The sequence below is a fragment of the Neopsephotus bourkii genome, unplaced genomic scaffold (genome assembly GCF_033783945.1).
Source record: "Neopsephotus bourkii isolate Nb327-2 ecotype Australia unplaced genomic scaffold, CSIRO-AGI_Nbou_v1 NB_318, whole genome shotgun sequence".
Lineage (NCBI taxonomy): Eukaryota > Metazoa > Chordata > Aves > Psittaciformes > Psittacidae > Neopsephotus > Neopsephotus bourkii.
The window spans coordinates 1,002,414-1,022,900 of NW_026900826.1; the positions used below are offsets into that span (position 1 = coordinate 1,002,414).

The following is a 20,487-nucleotide window of genomic DNA, read 5'->3' on the forward strand; positions in this document are numbered from 1 at the left end:
CAGATGGAGTTTATAAATAAACTACACTGCATTGTGTATTCTTAACATTTGAGCATCAAACATAATTCAAGGCAATATTTTCCTAGTTTAAAAAAAAATACACAAACCACCAAATATCACTTCTTTCTTGATTGTGGAGTAAGATGGGAAATGAAGAACAGTATAAATGACTCAACCATTAAATATTAGCTGAAGTCCAAAGCTGATTTTCCTTGAGAAAGGAACAAGGTGATTACATGATCCCCAGTTAACCGCCACCTAGCTTTATATCTAACAGCAAAACAAGGGATGAGGCATTTTAGAGGATGCAGAAGGGCTGGTATTTTGTATTATCTCATAGATACCTTGTATATTCAGTTATGTTAGTGTATTGCTCCAAAGTGTTGCTGCTAGACCTGGTTGCCCTTGATTGCCATTGAACAGTGACCACTTTGAGGTGCTTTAGAAGACACCAAGTAGATCCTGACATCACAAGGCTTAAGTGAAGCTGTTGTCATACAGCTTGATGGATGCAGAAAATGATCAGTGCTTAAATGGTTCATACAGGGATGTGGTTATACTCGACACAAAGACTATATGCTTTAATCTTCCAAAGCATGAACTGTGATATAACGATGGGGTTTTTAGATTGTATGTAATTGCAGGTAATGCAGCCTTGTCCCTAGTCCCAGTTTTAGTCCCTAGGAAACAATAGTCTCCACTGTATTCTTCTCCCCCTCTCTGCTAAGTTATAAATCTTGTTTTTCATGTGAAAATAACACACAAGCATCTTGGTTTATGTATTTTGCAAAACGTTGCATGAAATTCCTGGGTAACAATTTGTTCCAGCATAAAGGGTTCGAGAATCCTTGCTGTAGATTTTCTTCTTGAAACAGCTGCTGGTGCTTTCAGTCGTGTGGGTGGTGGATGTGTGTGCTGTGCCGAAGAGGAAAAAAAATCTAGTCAGATGTCAAAGCAAAAATAGGAGGTTTTGGAGATTTAGACTGGGTGGGGGAGGTGGGAAGCCGGCTCTGCAGAGATGTTAATTACCTTGGGAAGAAAAGGAGTGCAATGGAGTAGGTGTAGCAGGAGATTTATTTAATAGAATCCACATAATCAGGAACCCACTTTTGTTGCATTTAGACAGGTTCTCAGCAAGGGCTTTACAACAGAATTATTGTACCAGAGGAAAAACAGTTATTAGTGTCTTTACTGGGGGGTGGGGGGAGGCTATTTTTACATCTCTCTTCATGAGAAAAGACAAGAACTATATGACGTTTGTTTGATTTGTTGGCTTCTGGGGTTAAAAATTAGCCTCATCATTCATTGAATTGTTCTGGGGGCACAAGGTAATGCAAGATATACAATCTGTGTGCAACTATAGAAATGGCTCTTCATCCCATAAAGCAAGCAGCAACAGCACACAAGAGACTTTATCTGTAAAAGGTGAGTCTTCTTTTGGTAAAGGGAGATCAGGTTGGGAAGTAAATGCTTTGGACTGCAGCAAGTCCTCTGCGGCTTGCAAGGCATCCTGGCATCTTCCTCTTTGCGGAGTGCAGATGAATCACTGCAGTTCCCCTTCCACTCCCGCCTCCTGCAGAAATACATGATGTAGCTATGGATGCTTCTGGAGTCTTTTAATGGGTGAAAGAGCTACTGTCCTGGTAAACTGTGTAGAACAGGAACTCTTGAAAGTCACTGGCTGGCCAGCCTTACTAGCACTGTAGGGATAAACTGATGGGTAACCAGAGCAAGAGGCTGGTAGTAGATGTCCTGACAGCTATTGCCTACCCTGTGCTTTGTTCCCCCATCACACACAAATGGTGGAGTGGAGCAGGAGGAATAGCAAAACAGAGAAATCCCATGCTCTTCTTGACATATGTTTACGGTGCTCCCAATCTAAATTAGTGTCATGCCCTCAGCCTGTCCCACGTAAAGCACCGTATACATGTGAGGTGCAGCAGCTAAAGCAAAGCTGGAAAAAGACTTGTTGCTACTTTCAGTTTTCCTAGGCTTCTTTTATTATTTTGTAAGAACCTTCTACAAAGACTTTCCAGGAAGCGTAAGGAGAAAGAACTGATCACATCTGCTGGCCCTGATTTGTAAAACAACTATAATTAATCCTTCTGCATTACAGGTTCAATGTTTTGCCCAAAGGCTGTTCTTTCTTTCATCCCCACGTTCTTACACTGCTGTGAGCATGTCTTTGTGCTGTTCCTGCTTTACTCTGTTAGGTGGCTTCAGCAAGGGACTCTCTTTTTTCCCGCTTTAAAAGCACTGTGTTGATTAACAGTGTATGTGTGTGGTGTGTGTGCTGGCTTTGTAGGACTACAACTGAAATGATCAGTTTACGATCAGTGGCAAATTGGTGAAAAGATGTTTCATCTAAGTCTAGAAGCTCTCAGCACAGGTAGGAAGGATGATAGAAGGTGCAAAGGATAGTGCAAATTACAGGAATGTAAGTGGGTTAATTCCACAAGGGACTTGCTGAACATTTGGGATATAGAGAGAATTTCTCTGCAAATCCACCCCTGTCTCCTCATCTTCACATCCAGTGTCACAAACCCTTCTGATTCATGTCGACTTGATGAGCTGGAAGAACCTGCTGAGCCTGTGATAGCTGTGGCCAGGGGATTAGCAGCTTCTTTCCCTCTTAAATTCTGTTTTTAGACTGGGATACATCTTTACGGAAGATTAGCAGCCTGGTGGGTTGGGGAAATTAGTTTTTACTAGGGCTGCAAACTGGAAAGCACATATTCAGAGGTGTGAAAATGAGATGGGGAGGTAGTGACTTCTTAATGAGCACATCCCATGGCCTCGGGCCTTGGGGCTTTCCTGAGGTTAGTTGAGGTGAGGTTACTTCAGAATAACAGGTGATGTGAATTTAAAGGGAAAATCCCACAATAATTCCTAATGTGGCACTCTTGTCCCAAAGTAAAAGTCCCTTTTCTGATTTAATTTAATGCAGTTTCAATATATGCAGTTCCAATATATGTGGCTAATAATTCATGAGCTATTTCATGGCTCTTATTTTGGTCTTTCCCCAGGTAGAGAAGCTGGTGACAGAGCTGGCTGAATCAGCTCATGGTCCTCTTTGGTGTCTCATCAGAGGAAGTGTCCTGGCCGATTCCTGCCAGGGCACTGGCTCTTCTCCCTAGGGCAATGCCAGTGACGCTGCCCAAAGCCCACTGTGGTCGCTGCTCTCCTCCCTTGTACCTGAGCTTGCTCTCACCTCCGCTTTCCCCTGTTGTGAACCTGGCAAGTCAGGGCCAATGTGACCAGGGCGTGTGCTGTGAGCCAAGCTGGCAAAACCCCATGTGCTGCTCCAGCTTCACTCCCTCTGTGCTCCTGCAGCCAACACACGCATTCACCTTACGTTAATGAAACCGTGACTTTGGAAAACATCTTTTAGGAGCTCAATTGGCTTTTCCCCTTTAGTGCACTGTTTGATATCGGGAGTGTGAGAAGGAAAACCTTGGAATACTTGAAGCACCCCCAAAAGGAATGGAAGCTGTATATATGGGCACTGCTCATGTATTAGGAGCAGCATGGGCAGCCAATACATTTTTTTCCTTCTATGCACTCAGGTTTTCTTGTGACCTCTCCCTGCTTGATCTAGTTGGCAGTTTCTCTCCATGGGAAGGCAGCGGGACGGGTGTGTTACAGCCTATGAATGTTCTGCTCTACGCCAGCTTATTTGCGTGCACTTTTATCTGATGAATATACCCATTGTGTTTCTAAACGTCTGGAGTAATTTCTGGTTGATGTAGCACTACCTTGTACTGCGAACATTCTTCTGTGTCATCTTCAAATAAAAACTTAGATCTGTCAAGGTTGTTTTTCTCCCAAAGGAAGTGAAATTAGTACGAGGTTTTGTTTGGCTTATGTGGATGTTCCAGGAATGTTTGCCATCTGATCTGCTTGCGTGCAGATGAGAGCAAAGGCAGATATTTATTTTTTTTAAACCGTATGTAGACAGCTGAGTATTATGAATGAGTTTGTTATTCTATAAGGTGCTTATTATGTTATCTCCTCTTTGCCTTTGTCTTTAGGGAGAACTCTTTAACCACTTCAGGGATTGATTACATTTGATTAGAGAGTAGTTTGCCTTTTGAATCCATTACCCTGGATGAAAGTCTGTAAGTTTATTCTGATTTCTGATGCAGCTGGAATTGCACCATGTGTGTATTATACGAATGAGGTCCAAATGCAAAGCTATTTCATAAAAGCCCATTTGAACTGATGAGTGTCCTTTTGTTACAGAATTGTAATAATGGATTGCAGGGATGGAAAAGAGCCTGCAGGCTCATCTTACCCATGGCAGCTTTCAAATAGTGCCCATTCTTCTGCACCCTTCCTCTCAGACCCTTTTTCTTTTGAAACTTGAAAATTCTGGCTCCTCCTTTCACAAAAAAACCAGAATTTTCATAGTTTGGTTGATTTAGCCTGTTGTGGTAGCCACAAATTTTTCCCCTGTCTTCTGCCCTGCCTGGAGACCTTATGCCTGGGAGATGGAGAAGTGGTGGGGAGTGCTTTCTTTCTGGTCTCACATAGCCAAGAGTGAGCCAGCTTTGGGAGGGGGATAGGCTGGGTTGCCTGACAGGAGGACTTGTAAGTCTTGGTTTTCATTGTTCTTTGAAATCATAAAGCCCTTTCTTTCTCCTAAACACAACCAACGTGATTGTTCCCTGGCCAATGCGGTGTCTCTGTTCTGAAATAGTGACCAGATTTCCATGGGAAATGAACGTACAGACTGATGTTCCCAAAGTTCAGTGTTATGACATCTTCCTGCAAATGTGATGGGGCAGGGGGGTCACGATGGGGAGAAAGACTGGGTAGATAAGTGCAATGTACTCACAGAACCCATCTCCTCTGAACTGCTTCCATGAGCTCTGATTTAGTCTGCTAAGCTTTTACTCAGGTTATCACTTCTCTGTAGGCGCGTGGTGTTTCTGAAGTGCCTGACTGACAGGGAGATTTAAGGGAAGAAAAGGCAGAGCCAGCTTCCTGGCAGTTTCACTAATTGCAGCTTATTATAAATTTAACAGATGTACTGTCACTTCCCTGAAGGTGTGTGATCACCACAACCTTTTCTTGGATTCTGCACGGGCTATAGGAAAATTTAATGTCTAAGGTGCTAAGCTAGTGTCGTGCATTTCATCACTCAGTGAGGTGTTCCTTGGTTTACAATTTGCAAGCTTCATTATTCCTTTTATCACATCTTTGATAATACTGGACTGTGGTCTAAAATATATCTTTGGTGTGTTCCTTTCATGTATTCATATTTACTGAATGATAATTGTGCGAGTTATGGAAGTTTATTCTTCTCAGAGTCTGCTTCCAGTGAGTGAAGCTTTGGCCTTTCAATAGAGCAAGTCATTTTATTAGATTTTTCTCTACAGATGTCTAATTTGATAGGCACAGTAGGGCTGAAATGATACCTTTTTCACTTGAAATTTCTGGGTATTTCAGAGCTTCTAAAATAAATTCTGTAACTTGAGAAACCAAACATTTATAAGTAGTTCATCTGTCTGCTGTAAGGTTTTTAAAGAAGAAATATACATATAGCACTTTCCTTAAAGTTTTTGGAAAGCATCCTGATTTTTGGGGGTTGGTGGTAACTTTTCCTCCTGTTCTGGTTACTCTCTGTATCATGCAGTCCTTGTATCTTCAGACTTAATTTGCACTGTCAAACCCCTACCTCTCTGAAATCAAACTTAGATTTTATTTTGGCCATGTTTCTGTTGTGTGACTTAGCCAGAGGACAGCACATCTGGGCAGCTGTGCTTACACCTTTACCTGTCAACTGGCCATTAAAAAGATGTTTTGACCCTGAAAGCTGATTCTGTCTGGTGTGTGTTGGCCAGCTGGTTCCAGAGTCACCTTCGCCTTGTTCTTGCCCTGTTTATTCCTATGCAAAAACCAATTTCAGTGGTACCAGCCCCCTGGCCCTCCTTTGTCTTGATCCTTCGGATGAGACTTTTAGTGGTAGGAAATGGCAGGGCAGGCAGGAAATTGTGTGTTTATTTGAAAGTGATGATGCAAATAGAAGGAACCTCTAAAGCTGAGGAATTTCTAAGAAAGCAAGTAAAAACATCAGCACAAAGGTCTGAAGTTAGGGGGGGAGACAGTGGCAAGGAAAGCTCTTTCTCTGGTAAATTTAATTCACACTTTTTGCTAAATGTAAATGATAGCCTAGGAAAAAACTGCTTGGAATACATAGTAAATGATGTTGCCAGGATACTTCCTGATCATGTTAATTAAACTGTCCCACAGATTTGGCTTAATTACTGCATAATTTGCATATTGGAAGTGGTGGTACGCATTACTAAAGAAAGCTCATATTCTGTTAGGAGAAAAAACATTGTACATGAATTAATTTCGAGGGGAAGGAGTTCTGGACTCATATAATGATGTATCTTGAAAATAAAGTTGAGACTTTTGATAATGACCTGACATATATCTCAGTCCTTTTTGCAAGATTACATTTTATGCTTGCTTCTCTAAGCTCCTTAGAGACCTCATCCCAACAGCTCTCCTCTTGTTGGCTATTTCTTTAATTACAAGAACCGCTGTTGCTTTCAAGGTTGCTGGTAGTGAAGCAGATTTTAGTTAACTTGTGTAAAGTGACAGAATATTTGTCTCGAGGCCCACATTTTGGGGTAATGGGTTAAAACTTAAACAGGGGAAGTTTAGATTGGATATAAGGAGGAAATTCTTTCCTGTTAGGGTGGTGAGGCACTGGAATAGGTTGCCCAGGGAGGTTGTGAATGCTCCATCCCTGGCAGTGTTCAAGGCCAGGTTGGACAGAGCCTTGTGTGAGATGGTTTAGTGTGAGGTGTCCTGCCCATGGCAGGGGGGTTGGAACTTGACGATCTTAAAGGTCCTTTCCAACCCTAACTATTCTGTGATTCTGTATTTGTGCTGAATGTTGGTGGTGTGCTTCACCACGCTCCCAAGTTAAACTCACTATTAAGCTATCAGTTTATTCTTATAGAATCATAGAATTGTCTTGTGGTTTTGTTGTTTTTAGTTTCTGACATGTCTCTGTCATCCTACTTGTGGAGGCCCAAGGCCAAACAGAGAAATGGTGAAATATCACTTCAGTCTTCCAGTCTGAGGGCAGGTGTTGCTGATGGACACCCTGCTTGGAGGCCTTGAGCTATCCCGGGTGCCTGGTGGGGTGGTGGGAGAAGCCGTGTGCCTTTGTAACACTGAAAAAGAGGGGTTTGCATCTGCCTTTCTGCCAGGGTAATTTTATAGCTCCTGTCCCTGCTGTTGCTTTGAGTTCAGTAACGTTTCTGCAGCCGTGTTTAACTGCCAGACTGTGACAGTGCCTTGGGTAAAGAAGGCAAAGCATCAGAATTCCTGCATGGCGTAAGACAAGATTGAAACTGGTTGGTTTGGGGAAAAAAATCTTCTGAATACAGCAATTTCCCAATTTAGACTGCTAATTGCTTTGGATAATATTGTTGCTAGGATATGCATTTCCAGTGTGGCTTCTACTTTTTAATGCTTTTTGATGTGTTTTTAAACAGGTGATCATAAACAGCACAATCACACCTAACATGACCTTCACTAAAACATCACAGAAGTTCGGCCAGTGGGCAGACAGCAGAGCAAATACTGTGTTTGGTTTGGGTTTTCCTTCCGAGCAGCAGCTGACAAAGGTAATGGGACGCACTGAATTTTGGCAAAGGTTGTCTTGTTTCTTATTAATGAAGAACTGCATATATCTATCCATCCCACTCCTCCGAGCTGCATGCTTCTGCAAGTCCTCTTCACGTTGCCTACCTCCTATATTTACCCAATGTCTGTATATACAGAAGCAGGCAGTATTGCAAACTTTGTAGCCAAAACCACAAATTCAATCTGACCACTGACAATGGTACTAGGAGATGATCTTCACGGTATCTTGCCCAGCATTGCTGAAAGCAGCTGTGTTTTCAGATATTTACAGAAATAACCGGAACTCTGTAGTGTTTTTTGTCATCTCCCTGGTTTATGTGCTCATTTCAGCTGAAAGTGGCACCAGAAGCAAAGGGAGCCACTGATACGCCAGGACTGTTGGCATTAGGGTTGCCTAATGTGTCTGTGGGGAAGGAGTTGCTGTCTCAGCCTCAGAAGTGTACATTTTGATGACTTGGCCCCATTGGTAGCTAGCTGAGGTAAAGGAGTTACCAGCCCCCAGGGCTTGCAGGTGCCCTTGTTTTGCAGATACCACTGCAGTCGTATCTGCAAAACTGCTCTCAGGAGGCTCAGTAAACTGATCTGGCTTAAAATAATACTGCATTTTTGGCATTTCAGCTCAGTGATGTGATTTGCAGCCCTGACTCAAAGCTGCTTTGTCACAGACCTGAGGAGGTGGCAGTGAGTCGTGGTGGTGACGGGGGGATGAGCAGCCAGGGAGGTCTGACGCCAGGGTTGCTGGCAAAGCAGCCTCTCTCAGAGGGCAAACCTGGCCATGGGCTTGATATTAATGCAACACTTCCTTGGCCCAGGGACTGGCTACAACAGCAGACTTGTAAGGTCTAGAGTGCCTCTTGAAATGAATAAGCAGTTTAAAATACATCCTCTGTCATTAGATTAGTGCTCTTGCCAAGTGACAAGTAGCTGAGATATTTGGTCATGTAGTAAAAAAACCCTACTTATCTAACACATAGTTGACACCTGAAGAATGGCTACTTGGCACTGGGTTTTGTCAGTTACCTAAACATTGTGTCCTTGGGCCTGGCACACAGCCTCTCATGTTGTCCTCCTCTTGTATGCTTTGATAAGAAGAGCATCAGGATAACAAGATGTTTTTGTAGTGTCTAAAGTAGCAAAGGCAGACCATTGCAAAAGGAGGATTTTTTAATCGACTGATTTGCTATAGGAATTTATTTTATTATTTATAGGAATTTATTTACACTAATTTTATTTTACTATTTTACTAAATAGGAATTTATCGGGGTTTTGCAATTTCCAGAGCATCATAATTTTTGCAAGTATTTCTTAAAGCATATTTGGCTTTTCATGATAAATTATTTTTGGATTTGGGATGTCCGTAAAGATGCCATGGCAACAATCTAAGACCACCCCATCAATCACATGCAAAACTGTTCTTTTAAAAATGAGGTGTGGTGCTGGTTATGTTTTATGATGTTTATACAAGTGTAGGGGACTTATCCTGTGTCAAAGAGGTGTTGGTAGTAACTAATATGTAGTATGGAACATGGGAGGATTATGGCAGACCTGGGGGAGCAGCTTGTTTTGAGTAACGGATAAGCATGATACAGTGCAACCATTGGACACCAAGTGAAAGGATTTAGCGCCATTAGATAGTGATTTGTGACTGAAGTCACACATCTGCAAGTGTACAGATGACCACATGGTGCTGGCTGGGGTTAAACATACACCACGTGCCGCATGGAGCCAGTGGTGCGGAGGCTGACTCAGAGGATGAGAAGTATAACAAGGCGTAAGAATCATTCGGAGGTCCTTGCGCTCCATTCAGAGAGGTTTCACCATATTGTCAAACAATGTCCTAACATGTGCTCAGAATAAATTTAACGCTGGTATCAGAAAGCAGCTCTCTAATGTTCACGTGGCCACACTGGAGCCAGGCTGTAAAACATGCCATGTGGGCACAGGGCCCTTGGCACCAGCTGTGTTTCTCTGTAGATTGGTTTGCACATCTGTTTGCACTGCACGATCTGCTGAAGAGCACACTGCCCACAGTACAGCCTTCTACTTGCAGGGGAAGGTTTCCAAATCAGCAGAAAGACTTTTTCTTGTCAGAATAGCAAAGAGGAGCTTAAGGGGAGCACTTCTGAAAATGGGACAAGATGATCTATCAAAAATAACCTAACAATCTGACAGTTACCTACCTGGAAAATATAAGAAAGTCTGTTTTATTGCTACCATGCAAATCAATGGGACAAAGATACCTCTTATCACCCATGCTCCTCAGTTTAATTATTGACCCGTTAGTAAGAAAGATCAGAGAGGGTGAAGAGATTACAGAAGTATAAATGTATTAGGAATAGTGAAAAAAAAAATCATTTTATATTGATATCATTGTACTTTTATAAAAGAAGTTAAAGATTGCCAGTTTTACTGGAAATAACTGAAATATTTAGGAGTTAGAATGACACGCTAAAATTCCACTAAACCAGAAATCAATAGCCCTGGCTTTAAATAATTAAATAAAGCTGAAATATGTTTGCTGAAAACAATGAATAACAATGAGACAGGAGAAGAGGTTAGCATGCCTAAAAACTTCTGCATGTTTAAGTATATTGGTTGGCCTAATAAAAGATATTGCCTCTTTGTAATGCCGTGCTCCTCTTGAGATACTTAAGCATTAATCCATACCTATAGGGAAAAGCAGTTCAAATTAAACATGAGCCATTAATGAAAATTGCATTCAGTGACCCAGTAACCTAATTACCATTCACATTGATTGGGAGAATCCCAGGGCTTAAAGCTGATGTCGTACTCGGGGTCCTTTTTCCCTCTTGCAGGACTCGCTGACCCTCCTATCCCCCCTTCACACCCTGTGCCTCAAAAAGGTCTTAAGACATTATCCAGTCATTGCTACAGCCAAATTGAAACAGGAATCAAAGGAGAATTAATGGTGTGCCTGAGTGTGGTGAAAAGGCAGAGCTGGTGCTGTACAGGTAGTGATGTATTTTGCACATGAAGTGATTAAGTAAAGTTTCTGCTATCATTCAGGATGCTTCAATGCAGATGTGCTACCTGAGGAGCTGTAGGTAGTCAAGGGCACAGGGACAAGTGTTTATACAGGTGAGAAACCAGTAAAGCCAGACTTTGCACATCAAAAAGCAACTGCACCAGCCTCTGGGAAGGACTGGACTTTATTTCCATCCATGCATGCACATTCTGTGTGCAATATTTGTTGACTGCTGTGTTGCAGGGGAGAAAGCTTGGAGCAGAGCCTTCCCTTACCCCAGCATGCAGCACAGCCCCTAGGTCCAACCTGGCTGTGCTAGAGCAAATTACTCGCCACTTTCTGGAGTAAATAGTCTTGTTTGTTGCTGATCTGCCTGGTACTGAGGGCAAACCCACAGGCAAACCGACCTGTGCATTGTGGGTCACAGCATGGTGGTGCTCCCCAACAGGAACATCTCATCACCCAGCCTTCTGCAAACTGAGAGGGCGATGAAATATTTATGAGACTACTTTGGGTGGGAGCAGCTGTTTCATCTGACACTGGCACAATTTGTCAGTAGGAGACATAAAATATAATGCCAGATCAGGAGCTTAAAATTTATGCATACAAAATAATGCTTTTTAATGTATAAAATGTTAAGAAGGTCTATTTAAATACATATATTTTCCCAGGTGACAAGCAGGCTGCAGATGTGAACAGCCTTTAAATAATTTGTGCAATGCACAGTAGCATCCTGGAGTCCCCATTAAATTTCACTGGGCAAAACTCATAATCAAACAGTGCATATGGGCTGCAGCAGTCTCAGACTAAAAGGCTTCATAAGTGTTGGTAGCAGCAGATCTTTTCCATATTACAGCTTAGCCTCGCTGTTTCCTGTGACATGGGAAGATACATCATATAATTCATGATGAACTATTGGAGTGGTGTTTAGTTGGCATTTCTCCTACCCTGGTCTTTTTCTTCCTTATTTTGGGGAACTTTGTCTGCCTGAGACCAGTGGTGGAGGAAAGGAAAGATGAAGGCAGTAAAGATGAAAGGAGGAGTATGACAATATTTTTTCAGTTGGTTTGGGGTATGTATAAATTCATTGACCCTTGATCCCACATTTACCATGATTTCATTTACTAAACAGAAGATCAATTATTAACTAGGAATTTCACATTTGAAAAGCACTCCCTATAGTTGCAATTGTTTGATAGCTCAAAGTCAACTTAGATCTTGGAGGTGGCACATGGTTTTGTAGTATCAGTTATTTGCCAGTTATTTATGGTTGGGACAGAAGAAATCAGTTAGTGGAGAGAAAGCATCTCTCTAGTATCTGCCAGTGATTAGACGTTGTGGCTGTGCAGTCACTGTCAGAGACAGCCTCGAGGTCTGGGTAGCTTCAGAAACGCCTATTCTGCTCCTGTAGCAATTAGCGTTGGTAATGTTCTTTGGGCTGTCACCACTGTGTTGCTGTGCTCAGAAGAGTAATCAAGTGAAAGGCTTTAATTTCATAACAAGTCAAGTGATCTTCAAAGTAGCTTTCAGAAATGGACTGTAAGTAAGATCTAGCAGGTAATAATTAGCTAAGAATGAAAACAAAGCAAAGGCAGTCTTTCACCACCATTCCTGTAACAGCTGTCTATGTTGGTAACAACACTAAAAATGAAGGGTAATATTTTAACTCTTAAAGCCAAAGACCTGACACTAAAATGGTGAAAAATTCAGTTATTTTATATTGTTTCTAAAAGCAAATGTGTTAAATACATGTGTTGGTGAACTAGAGACATGACTGAAATCTAGAGTGCAATGAGATCATTATTGGTTTTATGTTGAAGATTAGCTTTGTTCAGTCGTATGCAATTTCTTATTATGGAAATGTGGAATAATGCCCTTTTCTCCTCCACTCAAATAATTTCTCACAGCAGTCTCCTGTGTGCTTTATGAAGATAGCTGCAAAAATACAATTTGATAGATCACTTCCAATTCTTTTTGTTTTTTCATATTTCATATAGTCCATGAAGAGCCCTCATAAATTTTTCATACTTGCCCATAAAGATTTATTGTAAAAGAGAGACTCAGAACAGACCTTTACTATTTCCAAGAAACCCAAGTGTAGAACTCATTGTTGTTACAATATTTCAGAAATAATCAGTTTGTAATAGCTATTTTGTCACACCAGGAGATACATTTTGTGTAAAGTTGGAGTTAAATCACTTAAGGCAAGAATGTAATGGAGTTGTTCCTAATGGTCTTTATACTGTTACAAAGGTAATCAAGTCATTGTGTGTGTAGTGACTGCCCATGCCATCAGATACCAACCACTGCTATCCAAGAGCACATACGTTGCATATGGAATTTCAGCTGTTGTATGGAAAACAGTTGGATTCGAGAACTCAATCCAGTTCTTGAGCATCATCACACGCCATACTCTACACCCCAAATTTCATCCATGGGGGTTGAGAATGATGTATGTGGGTTTGTTGGAAGTTTCCATTTGTGTGTGTTACACAAAACACAGGTTCCTCCACATATAAATCCAGATTTCTCTTAGACCAGTTGGAGAAGATTTGTTTCACCAGCTTTTATGGTCCCAATATTTTACTGAGAGAGAGCATGCTAAATACCTGCTGTAAATCTGTAAGTCAGAAGACAAGGCTAGTAAGTGGGTTATGATTCTTCCCATTCCTTAACTATAAAATGTGAATTTTTTCATGCATTTATTTACAATTTCATCATAAATGTTCTGACTTATCTGAGGATATAATGGCAGTCCTTCCATCCAGAAACTGCACAATAAAATACAGATATTTATATTTTTACTTTTAACATGCCTTTTCTCTCTAGCATTTAGAGTTTCTCAAAACAGAGGCAAACAAGACCAAACTGTTTTAGCAGAAAGACAGTTATCCATTCTCATACTGGATGCATCTTAATTAAAAAAATAACATATTACACCTTTTCTTCCATGTTTGCAATCATCCTTTCAAAACTTTAAACACTGCTTGAAGTGTTTAAAACCCTGCAATCCTGATGGACTGTGATAATACTTGTATTTCAAAAGTGCCAGGCTGGCTTCAGAGCAGATGTCCTATAGCAACTTGTAGAGATTGGGATCGTTATTTTTCATCTTTATCATTCTTTTCCCCGGCCTTCCCCAGCTTGATATAACCTCCTTACAGGATGCATTCAGTCCTTTCCCTGAGGTCTTCTACCTTTATTTCATTTTTGCCACAAATAAGAAAATTATACTAGAAAAGCTATGTTTTCATATGGCCCCATCATACATTCAGATCTGCCTTCTCATTTTTTGTATCTATCTCTTGATAATCCCTTGCTTGCAGCCTGCAGAGGATCTCATTTGCATTCCTTAATTTAATTGACTTGCTTTTAGGAATAGAAGACATTGATGATTTTTTTTGTCCAAACATATGCCTTTTATACTTCCAAATTTAATAGACTGTCAACACCAAGTGAAACGGAGGAGGGGGAGGAAATAAACAAAACCAAATCAAACCAGGAGACACTAACAGCTCCTTTTTCTCCATGGGTTTTTACCGTGACTGGCCAGAGTTGCAGAGATGTCCCTCCTTTAGAAGCACCCCCATTCCTTTTGAAAGAACCTCCCTGCCAAGGAATTTAAATGCTTTTTTCTCGCCAAAAATTTTAAATTATCAAAATTAGTTGCTCACTTTTGGAGATCCATTAACCACATAAACACAGTAATCTGAATTGGCTAATAGATGATAAATCATTTTGATAAATATCTTTCATGCTTTTTCCAGTTTGCAGAGAAATTCCAAGAAGTAAAAGAAGCTGCCAAATTAGCAAGAGACAGATCTCAAGAGAAAATTGAGACCTCAAGCAATCATTCCCAGGTTTGTAATTTAGCTTTAATACCTGTACACATACAGGACAAATAATTTAAAGTTAAATTTTCTAAATGGACTATACCAGCTTCTGGCAGCAAGCGTAAAGTTTATACAATGAAGATAGCCAAAGGTAATTGTCAGCTGCTGGACATTAGGATTGTCAGAGGAATATTTTTCATCCATCTGTGCTCTTTGCCTTCATTAAAATCTAGTTTCTTTCAGCAATTCTTGTGCTGTTATAACTTTTTTAATAACAGAGAAAGCCATACATCTTCTGGTTTGTACTGTTACACATAGTTTGGGTCACTGGAAAGTAAGTGAGTGTAGTGCTTCAGCAGACAGTAAATGAGATTGATCGAGATACTTCTTTTTGTCATCTAATCTACTTCTGTAGGAGTTTGGTTTGCCAATGGTGAGACTGACTTTTGTGGCCATAGTGTTTCGTTGCCTAGGTGTGACTACTGGACAGCTGTAGTGTGGGAGCAGAGACAGTGCTTTAGTGAGTAGCTGGAAGAAGCTTGTGTGGCGTATTTGTACAACGCACTTCTCTAGACAGCACATCTTGATAAAGCCAAGTGCCTCTTGTCTAGGGAGATCTGGGTTTCTTACAAATTGAAGAAATTGAGTGTTGTCCCAGTCTCTCTATATGTTTAACTTTAATTTCATAAACACTGCATTAGGCAACAATGAATCCTGTTCAGTGGGTGTTCTTGGCCTGGGCTAATGTTTGGAGGAACGTTAGATGTATTTTGATGAGAAAGGAATTCAGATGCATTATTCACATACAGGAGTGAACTAAACCTTTTTGTGGTGTCCACAAATATTAATCTGAGAGGCTACTTTAGATACTCAGTTTTTAAAGACTTTGGTTATAGCCTTTATGGTTCACCTTGTCCTTAGTTGGTGATCACCAGGCAGTAGATGAATGGTATCTCTATGGAGCAGCAGTACCTTCTTTTTTTGTTTTTAGTTTGGACTTTGTGTGCTTCCAGATGCACTGTATTGTTTCATTATCTTAAAAAAACCAAATCTTCAGAAAACACAAACCTTGTCATGAAAACACTTAAAATATTTCAAACACTTTAGACTGCCATTTTGTATTATCATTATATTTTTTCATTCTTTTTTTAAACAGAGCAGCTTTGCAGCCAAGATGTAAAGGGTATGTGTTTGTTACCACTGTTATGCCAGGAGAGCATCTGCAGCCTAGGTCTCAGCAGGGTGGTGTGGGCACAAGATTACAAAGAAATTGATGTAGTGGGAGATGCAGGAGACACCCAGTATTCATTTGTGTGTTGTGCTGCAGGAATCTGGACGTGAAACACCCTCTTCCACTCGAGCATCTAGTGTGAACGGGACAGACGATGAGAAGGCATCACATGGAGGTCCTGCTGAGGCACATCTCAAGTCTGAGAATGATAAATTAAAAATTGCTCTAGCCCAAAGGTGAAGTTCCCTTAATACCTAAATTGCGTTGGAATAGCATGCTGTAATTATCTGATGGCTAATGAGATTAGCAGAAATTATTCAAATGTAATTGCATTAATTTAAAATGATACAACAGAATGGATGGATGAGCAGATTTCAGCAAGTACCTCCTGGTATGCAGTTGACAGATATTTACCATTTAGTCTTTTCCTGTTCTACTTCGTGCTGAAATAAGATATCTTTTACTCTGCTGATGCCAACTCTCAGAACCACCTTCATTTGTGAAGTTTTTGAGCTACAGAAATAACATTAAAACCATGGGGGAGCAATTGCTGCTGATAACATGTGAAACCAATCTCTCTTCCTCTTTGAGTCTGCTATATTTACTTTGATGAAAATAGATATGGATATATAAAATTATAAAAGGGAATGAACTCAACTGGAAAAGTTGAAGTAAGAAATATAATTTCATCAGTCTGCTTAGAAGTCTTAGGGGAATGTTGCTAAAGCTGTGGACAGTGCCCCTTGAAGCCACATTTTTTTGCTATTTGCTTTGATAAATTAATTTGAAAATGCTGAGAAGAGTTAATTTGCAGCCATAGTGGAAATACAGGCATTGGAATATGCAAAGTTACAACATTAAAATACAATAATTCTCTACTGGGATCTTGCCTTATCTGCCTCTTACATGTGAATATATCTGTCAATGGAAATACAATCTATCAGGATCAGGCTACTCTTAAGCTATTTAAATTAAGGCAGCAGCACCACAGGCAGCATTGCCCATATATTATGCATATATGATATTTGAAGCACACCATCTCTCTTTATTGACATTTCAATAGAGTAACCTATTTCAAATCATAACGTTTGTGCATTCCTCCTGCTGAAGACACCTCCACAGGCAAGTAGCAACTAGCGTGGAGGGAGTTTCAAAGCCTTGCTTCCATTCACTCTGTTCTTGTGCTCTATACTGCAGCTTGGAGCTTTGGGGAATGAGTAGTTTAATTCTTCAGCATTATGTAACACTTTTATATTTAAGACAGAACATTAAAAAACCATCACATCTAGATAGTCTCAACCGCTGACATCTTCTGTTCTGAACTACTATATCAGCTGCAAATGTGTAGTTGCTTTGTTGCATGGGTACCACATCCCCAGGCCTGCAGTGCAGAGGTACTTGGTGAGGCACAGCCACATGGCTCTGGAGGTGGGCAGAAAGTGCAATGGTGGAGATCCCAACTGTCAGCCCTACGGTCTGCTTCCACAGCAGGACTTTTGCTTCTAACACACTAGTCACTGTTGCTGGAGTTGACAGATCCCTGTGTTTTAGCAGGGACAGTCAAATTAAGGCTTATGTTCTCCTCAGGCAGGCAATTACATACATAGGGGTATTCTTGATCTTATAACAAAAAGTACTGGTCAGCTCACACCACTGGTGGATGAGTTTGCAGTCAGGTAAAGAATAATGATGCACAGGTTGATCAGGTGAAGCCATCTGATGGTGCCCTGTTTTTCTCAGTTCAACCAATGTGAAGAAGTGGGAGACGGAGCTGCAGACACTGCGGGAGAGCAACGCCCGGCTGAGCACAGCGCTGCAGGAGTCCGCAGCCAGCATTGAGCACTGGAAGAAGCAGTTCTCAGCCTGCAAGGAGGAAAATGACCAGCTCAGGGGCAAGGTAGCAGATCATACCCACAGGAGAGGCATCTCTTCCAGTTAGCGATCCTGCCGCTGCTCTTTCTCTTGAATCTCTGCTGCTTTGTGTGTTAGGAGACAGATTTTGTCTCGGAAAGAGAGGTGGGCGAGGGGGGGGGTTAAGGCAGCTGTTTCCCTCTGCACACAGCGGGCACGGAAGTTCGAAGGGCTGGGGATCAGTGGGAGGACTGGTGCTGCCACATTACATGAAGCTCCCTGACTCTTGATTTGGGAGACTTGGTGTTAGGAGGGGTTGCTGGACAAGGTGATAAAACAGTAGGGGTTTAGAAGTGAGATTACTATTGCATATCCCTTTGAAAACTCACTTAAATACTGCCAGATGATGAATGAGCAGAAGACGTGGTTTATGGGCTGGTTGCCCATAGGAAACTAAGCTGGGAACAATACAGTATTAGAAACAAATCCTGACAGTGGGCAGGGGAATGAGGACATCAGTCATGTCTGTGAGCTGGGTCCTCCAGCACTAATGCTGGGCACATCTTTTCCAGAAACCTACCAAGAGGCATCGTGGGGCAACCTTTTGGCAAGGCAGATACTCTCTACCTATTTGCATGCATTTTGGGTATGCACAGTGATAATTCAGAGACCAATCCAGAGCTGTATTAACTGTTGTTGCATTAAAAAATAGTATTAGTTGTTAACATGGTTTGGGATCCTATATCCGATCTCTTTTGGTCAGGGGAGAAGTGAGAGACTGGAACAGAATGTTATAAGAAAATACGATTTATTGCAGTGTAGGTTTTTAGTTTTCTGTACTGTTGCACAGAAAAGTTGTTTTCATTAACATTAGCTGATGAAACATGCCACGTCTCAGTAGCTGTAGCCTACATATGAAAAAGATTATCAAAACCCTGCCTTACTACAGCTGCAAAGTCATCATACCAATGACTAGCCAGGCTGTGCAGCAGTGCTGTCTGTATAATGTGCTGTCTTTCTCTATATAAGAGGTTTTCTGAGCTTTACTCCCAAGTAGGCTCCTTCCCTGGTGCTCGTGCTGCACCACTGCAGTGCCCTGGGAAGTTCCGTCTCCTTTATTAATTGGGTCAGAATTTTTTGCATATTGCTCTACCTTCAAATAAAGGAAGTTATAATCCCAAAGCAACATGAAGCTTAGAATTAAAGCACATACTTTAATGAGCTGGCCCATCTCCTGAGAGCGAAGCCCAGCGCTGGTAGCAGAACGTATGGAGAGAGCAAAGCACATCCCTGGGCAAGAGAACAAAGCGGCATACGTTGCTCTGAATTGGTTCTCTCCCCAGAGTTTGGATGATGTGTCTGTCCCTTGAACTCCAGCTAGAATAATAAGCAACCCCTGAGGAGGCAAAGCTGGGAGCACCAGAGAGATTTCTTCTCCTTGCTGTGTTAAGAAAGCCCATCCCTTATAGTCTTGTGTTGGTTTCGCAGAAGTGAAATGCAGATTTAATCCCCAGCTCTGCTTATTTTAGCAGCTCAGTGTTTTGTGCATTCCTGAGTACTTATATGAGATACTGTGCAAGAGAGAATAAACACAGTCCCGGGGCTTCCTAGTGGAAGCGTAAATTGGCTCTTTTTAAGGAAAGAAGCGATAAGTTTGAGTGCAGTGAATCAAGTGCTATGATTTAGGAAACAGATCCATGACAAATTAAAATCGTCCATGCTTCCCTCTGCTCACTGCAGCAGTGCCCATTTCCATCAGCTGTGTTCTGCCCCAGATTCTCAGAAATCTGCAAAGTTTCACCTAATGTCTGATATTTCTTAAAGATTGAAGAACTGGAGGAACAGTGCAATGAAATAAATAAAGAGAAGGAAAGAAATGCACAGCTGAGTAGACGTCTCCAGGAACTGGAAACAGAACTTCAGGACAAAGAGCTGGTAAGTGCCCTGAACCCAGAAATTACATGCTTTAGAGTTTGATTGGGTCTGTCTGCTTCTTGGAATGTAGATTTATGGGCTGCCAGAAGCAGCCAAATGTCTCAGGGTGTTGCCTGTTTCTAGTTTTTCGTATACAGCTCCTCAGCAACAGTCTCAGTCTCAGTTTCATGACGTATTGTGTTCTGTGACAGCACACTTCAATTTGGCAGTGGTTAACAAACATGATACTTTCATATACAACACTTCACCTCTAACAGAAGAACTCAAGTGGTGATACTTGTTGCCCAAAGCCAGACAGATGCATGCAGAGAACAGTTTTCTTTGCCAGTCCCCATCCCAGAATTCACATAGACATCAGCACCATCATTAAAAATACATCATTTACAAAATCATATGGCATTTGTGTAACAAGTCCTGTTTATTTTCCAGATGGCCGGTAGTCTTCAGCTTTGCCATTTTACAGTCTCCCTCTGATCTCAGGACTAATGCCAAAAGTGAGAAGTTCAGATTCATTTAGAGTACCCTGGTTTGTCCTTTTGACATACAGGGTGTCCATTTTTCTAAGGAGAATGATACTGATGGCTGCAAGCCCCTGAACAGTGGTGAAAATAAAGGGATCCTTGGTTTTTTCCTTCATTACAGTGACCAAATGCTCTGTGCTGGATGAAGAGAAAAAGCTTCTCAGCAGGTGCAGTAAAGTTTGCCATGTGCCATTGCAGCATCTCTGCTAGTGCTCTTAAAAACAGTGCTGTTAAGGGGTTTTAAGATAGCACAAGGAAATAGTTTAAGGAGATGGATTTTGATGAAGATTATGAATATAATCTTTTTCAGCCCCATATTTCAAAGGAAAATGTTGTGCTTTCTTCCCAACCTTTCTGTGGTAATAGCGTGTATAATAACCCTTACACTCTGCTAGTGATTTCTTCAAGATTCACATTTTTATGGTACCAAATGAACCAGAAAATTGATTGACTTGTGAACAT

At 41.3% G+C, this 20,487-nt stretch overlaps 1 protein-coding gene across 1 annotated transcript in view; it reads left to right on the top strand.

The window, feature by feature from the left end:
* The window catches only part of HOMER2 (homer scaffold protein 2), a 58,680-nt gene that overhangs the window by 33,317 nt on the left and 4,876 nt on the right, over nucleotides 1–20,487 (top strand). Inside the window, exons 3-7 of the mRNA XM_061347303.1 lie at nucleotides 7,518–7,649; nucleotides 14,422–14,514; nucleotides 15,815–15,954; nucleotides 17,459–17,615; nucleotides 19,394–19,504. Coding sequence (XP_061203287.1) covers nucleotides 7,518–7,649; nucleotides 14,422–14,514; nucleotides 15,815–15,954; nucleotides 17,459–17,615; nucleotides 19,394–19,504 — 633 coding nt within the window. The remainder of the gene's footprint in view (nucleotides 1–7,517; nucleotides 7,650–14,421; nucleotides 14,515–15,814; nucleotides 15,955–17,458; nucleotides 17,616–19,393; nucleotides 19,505–20,487) is intronic.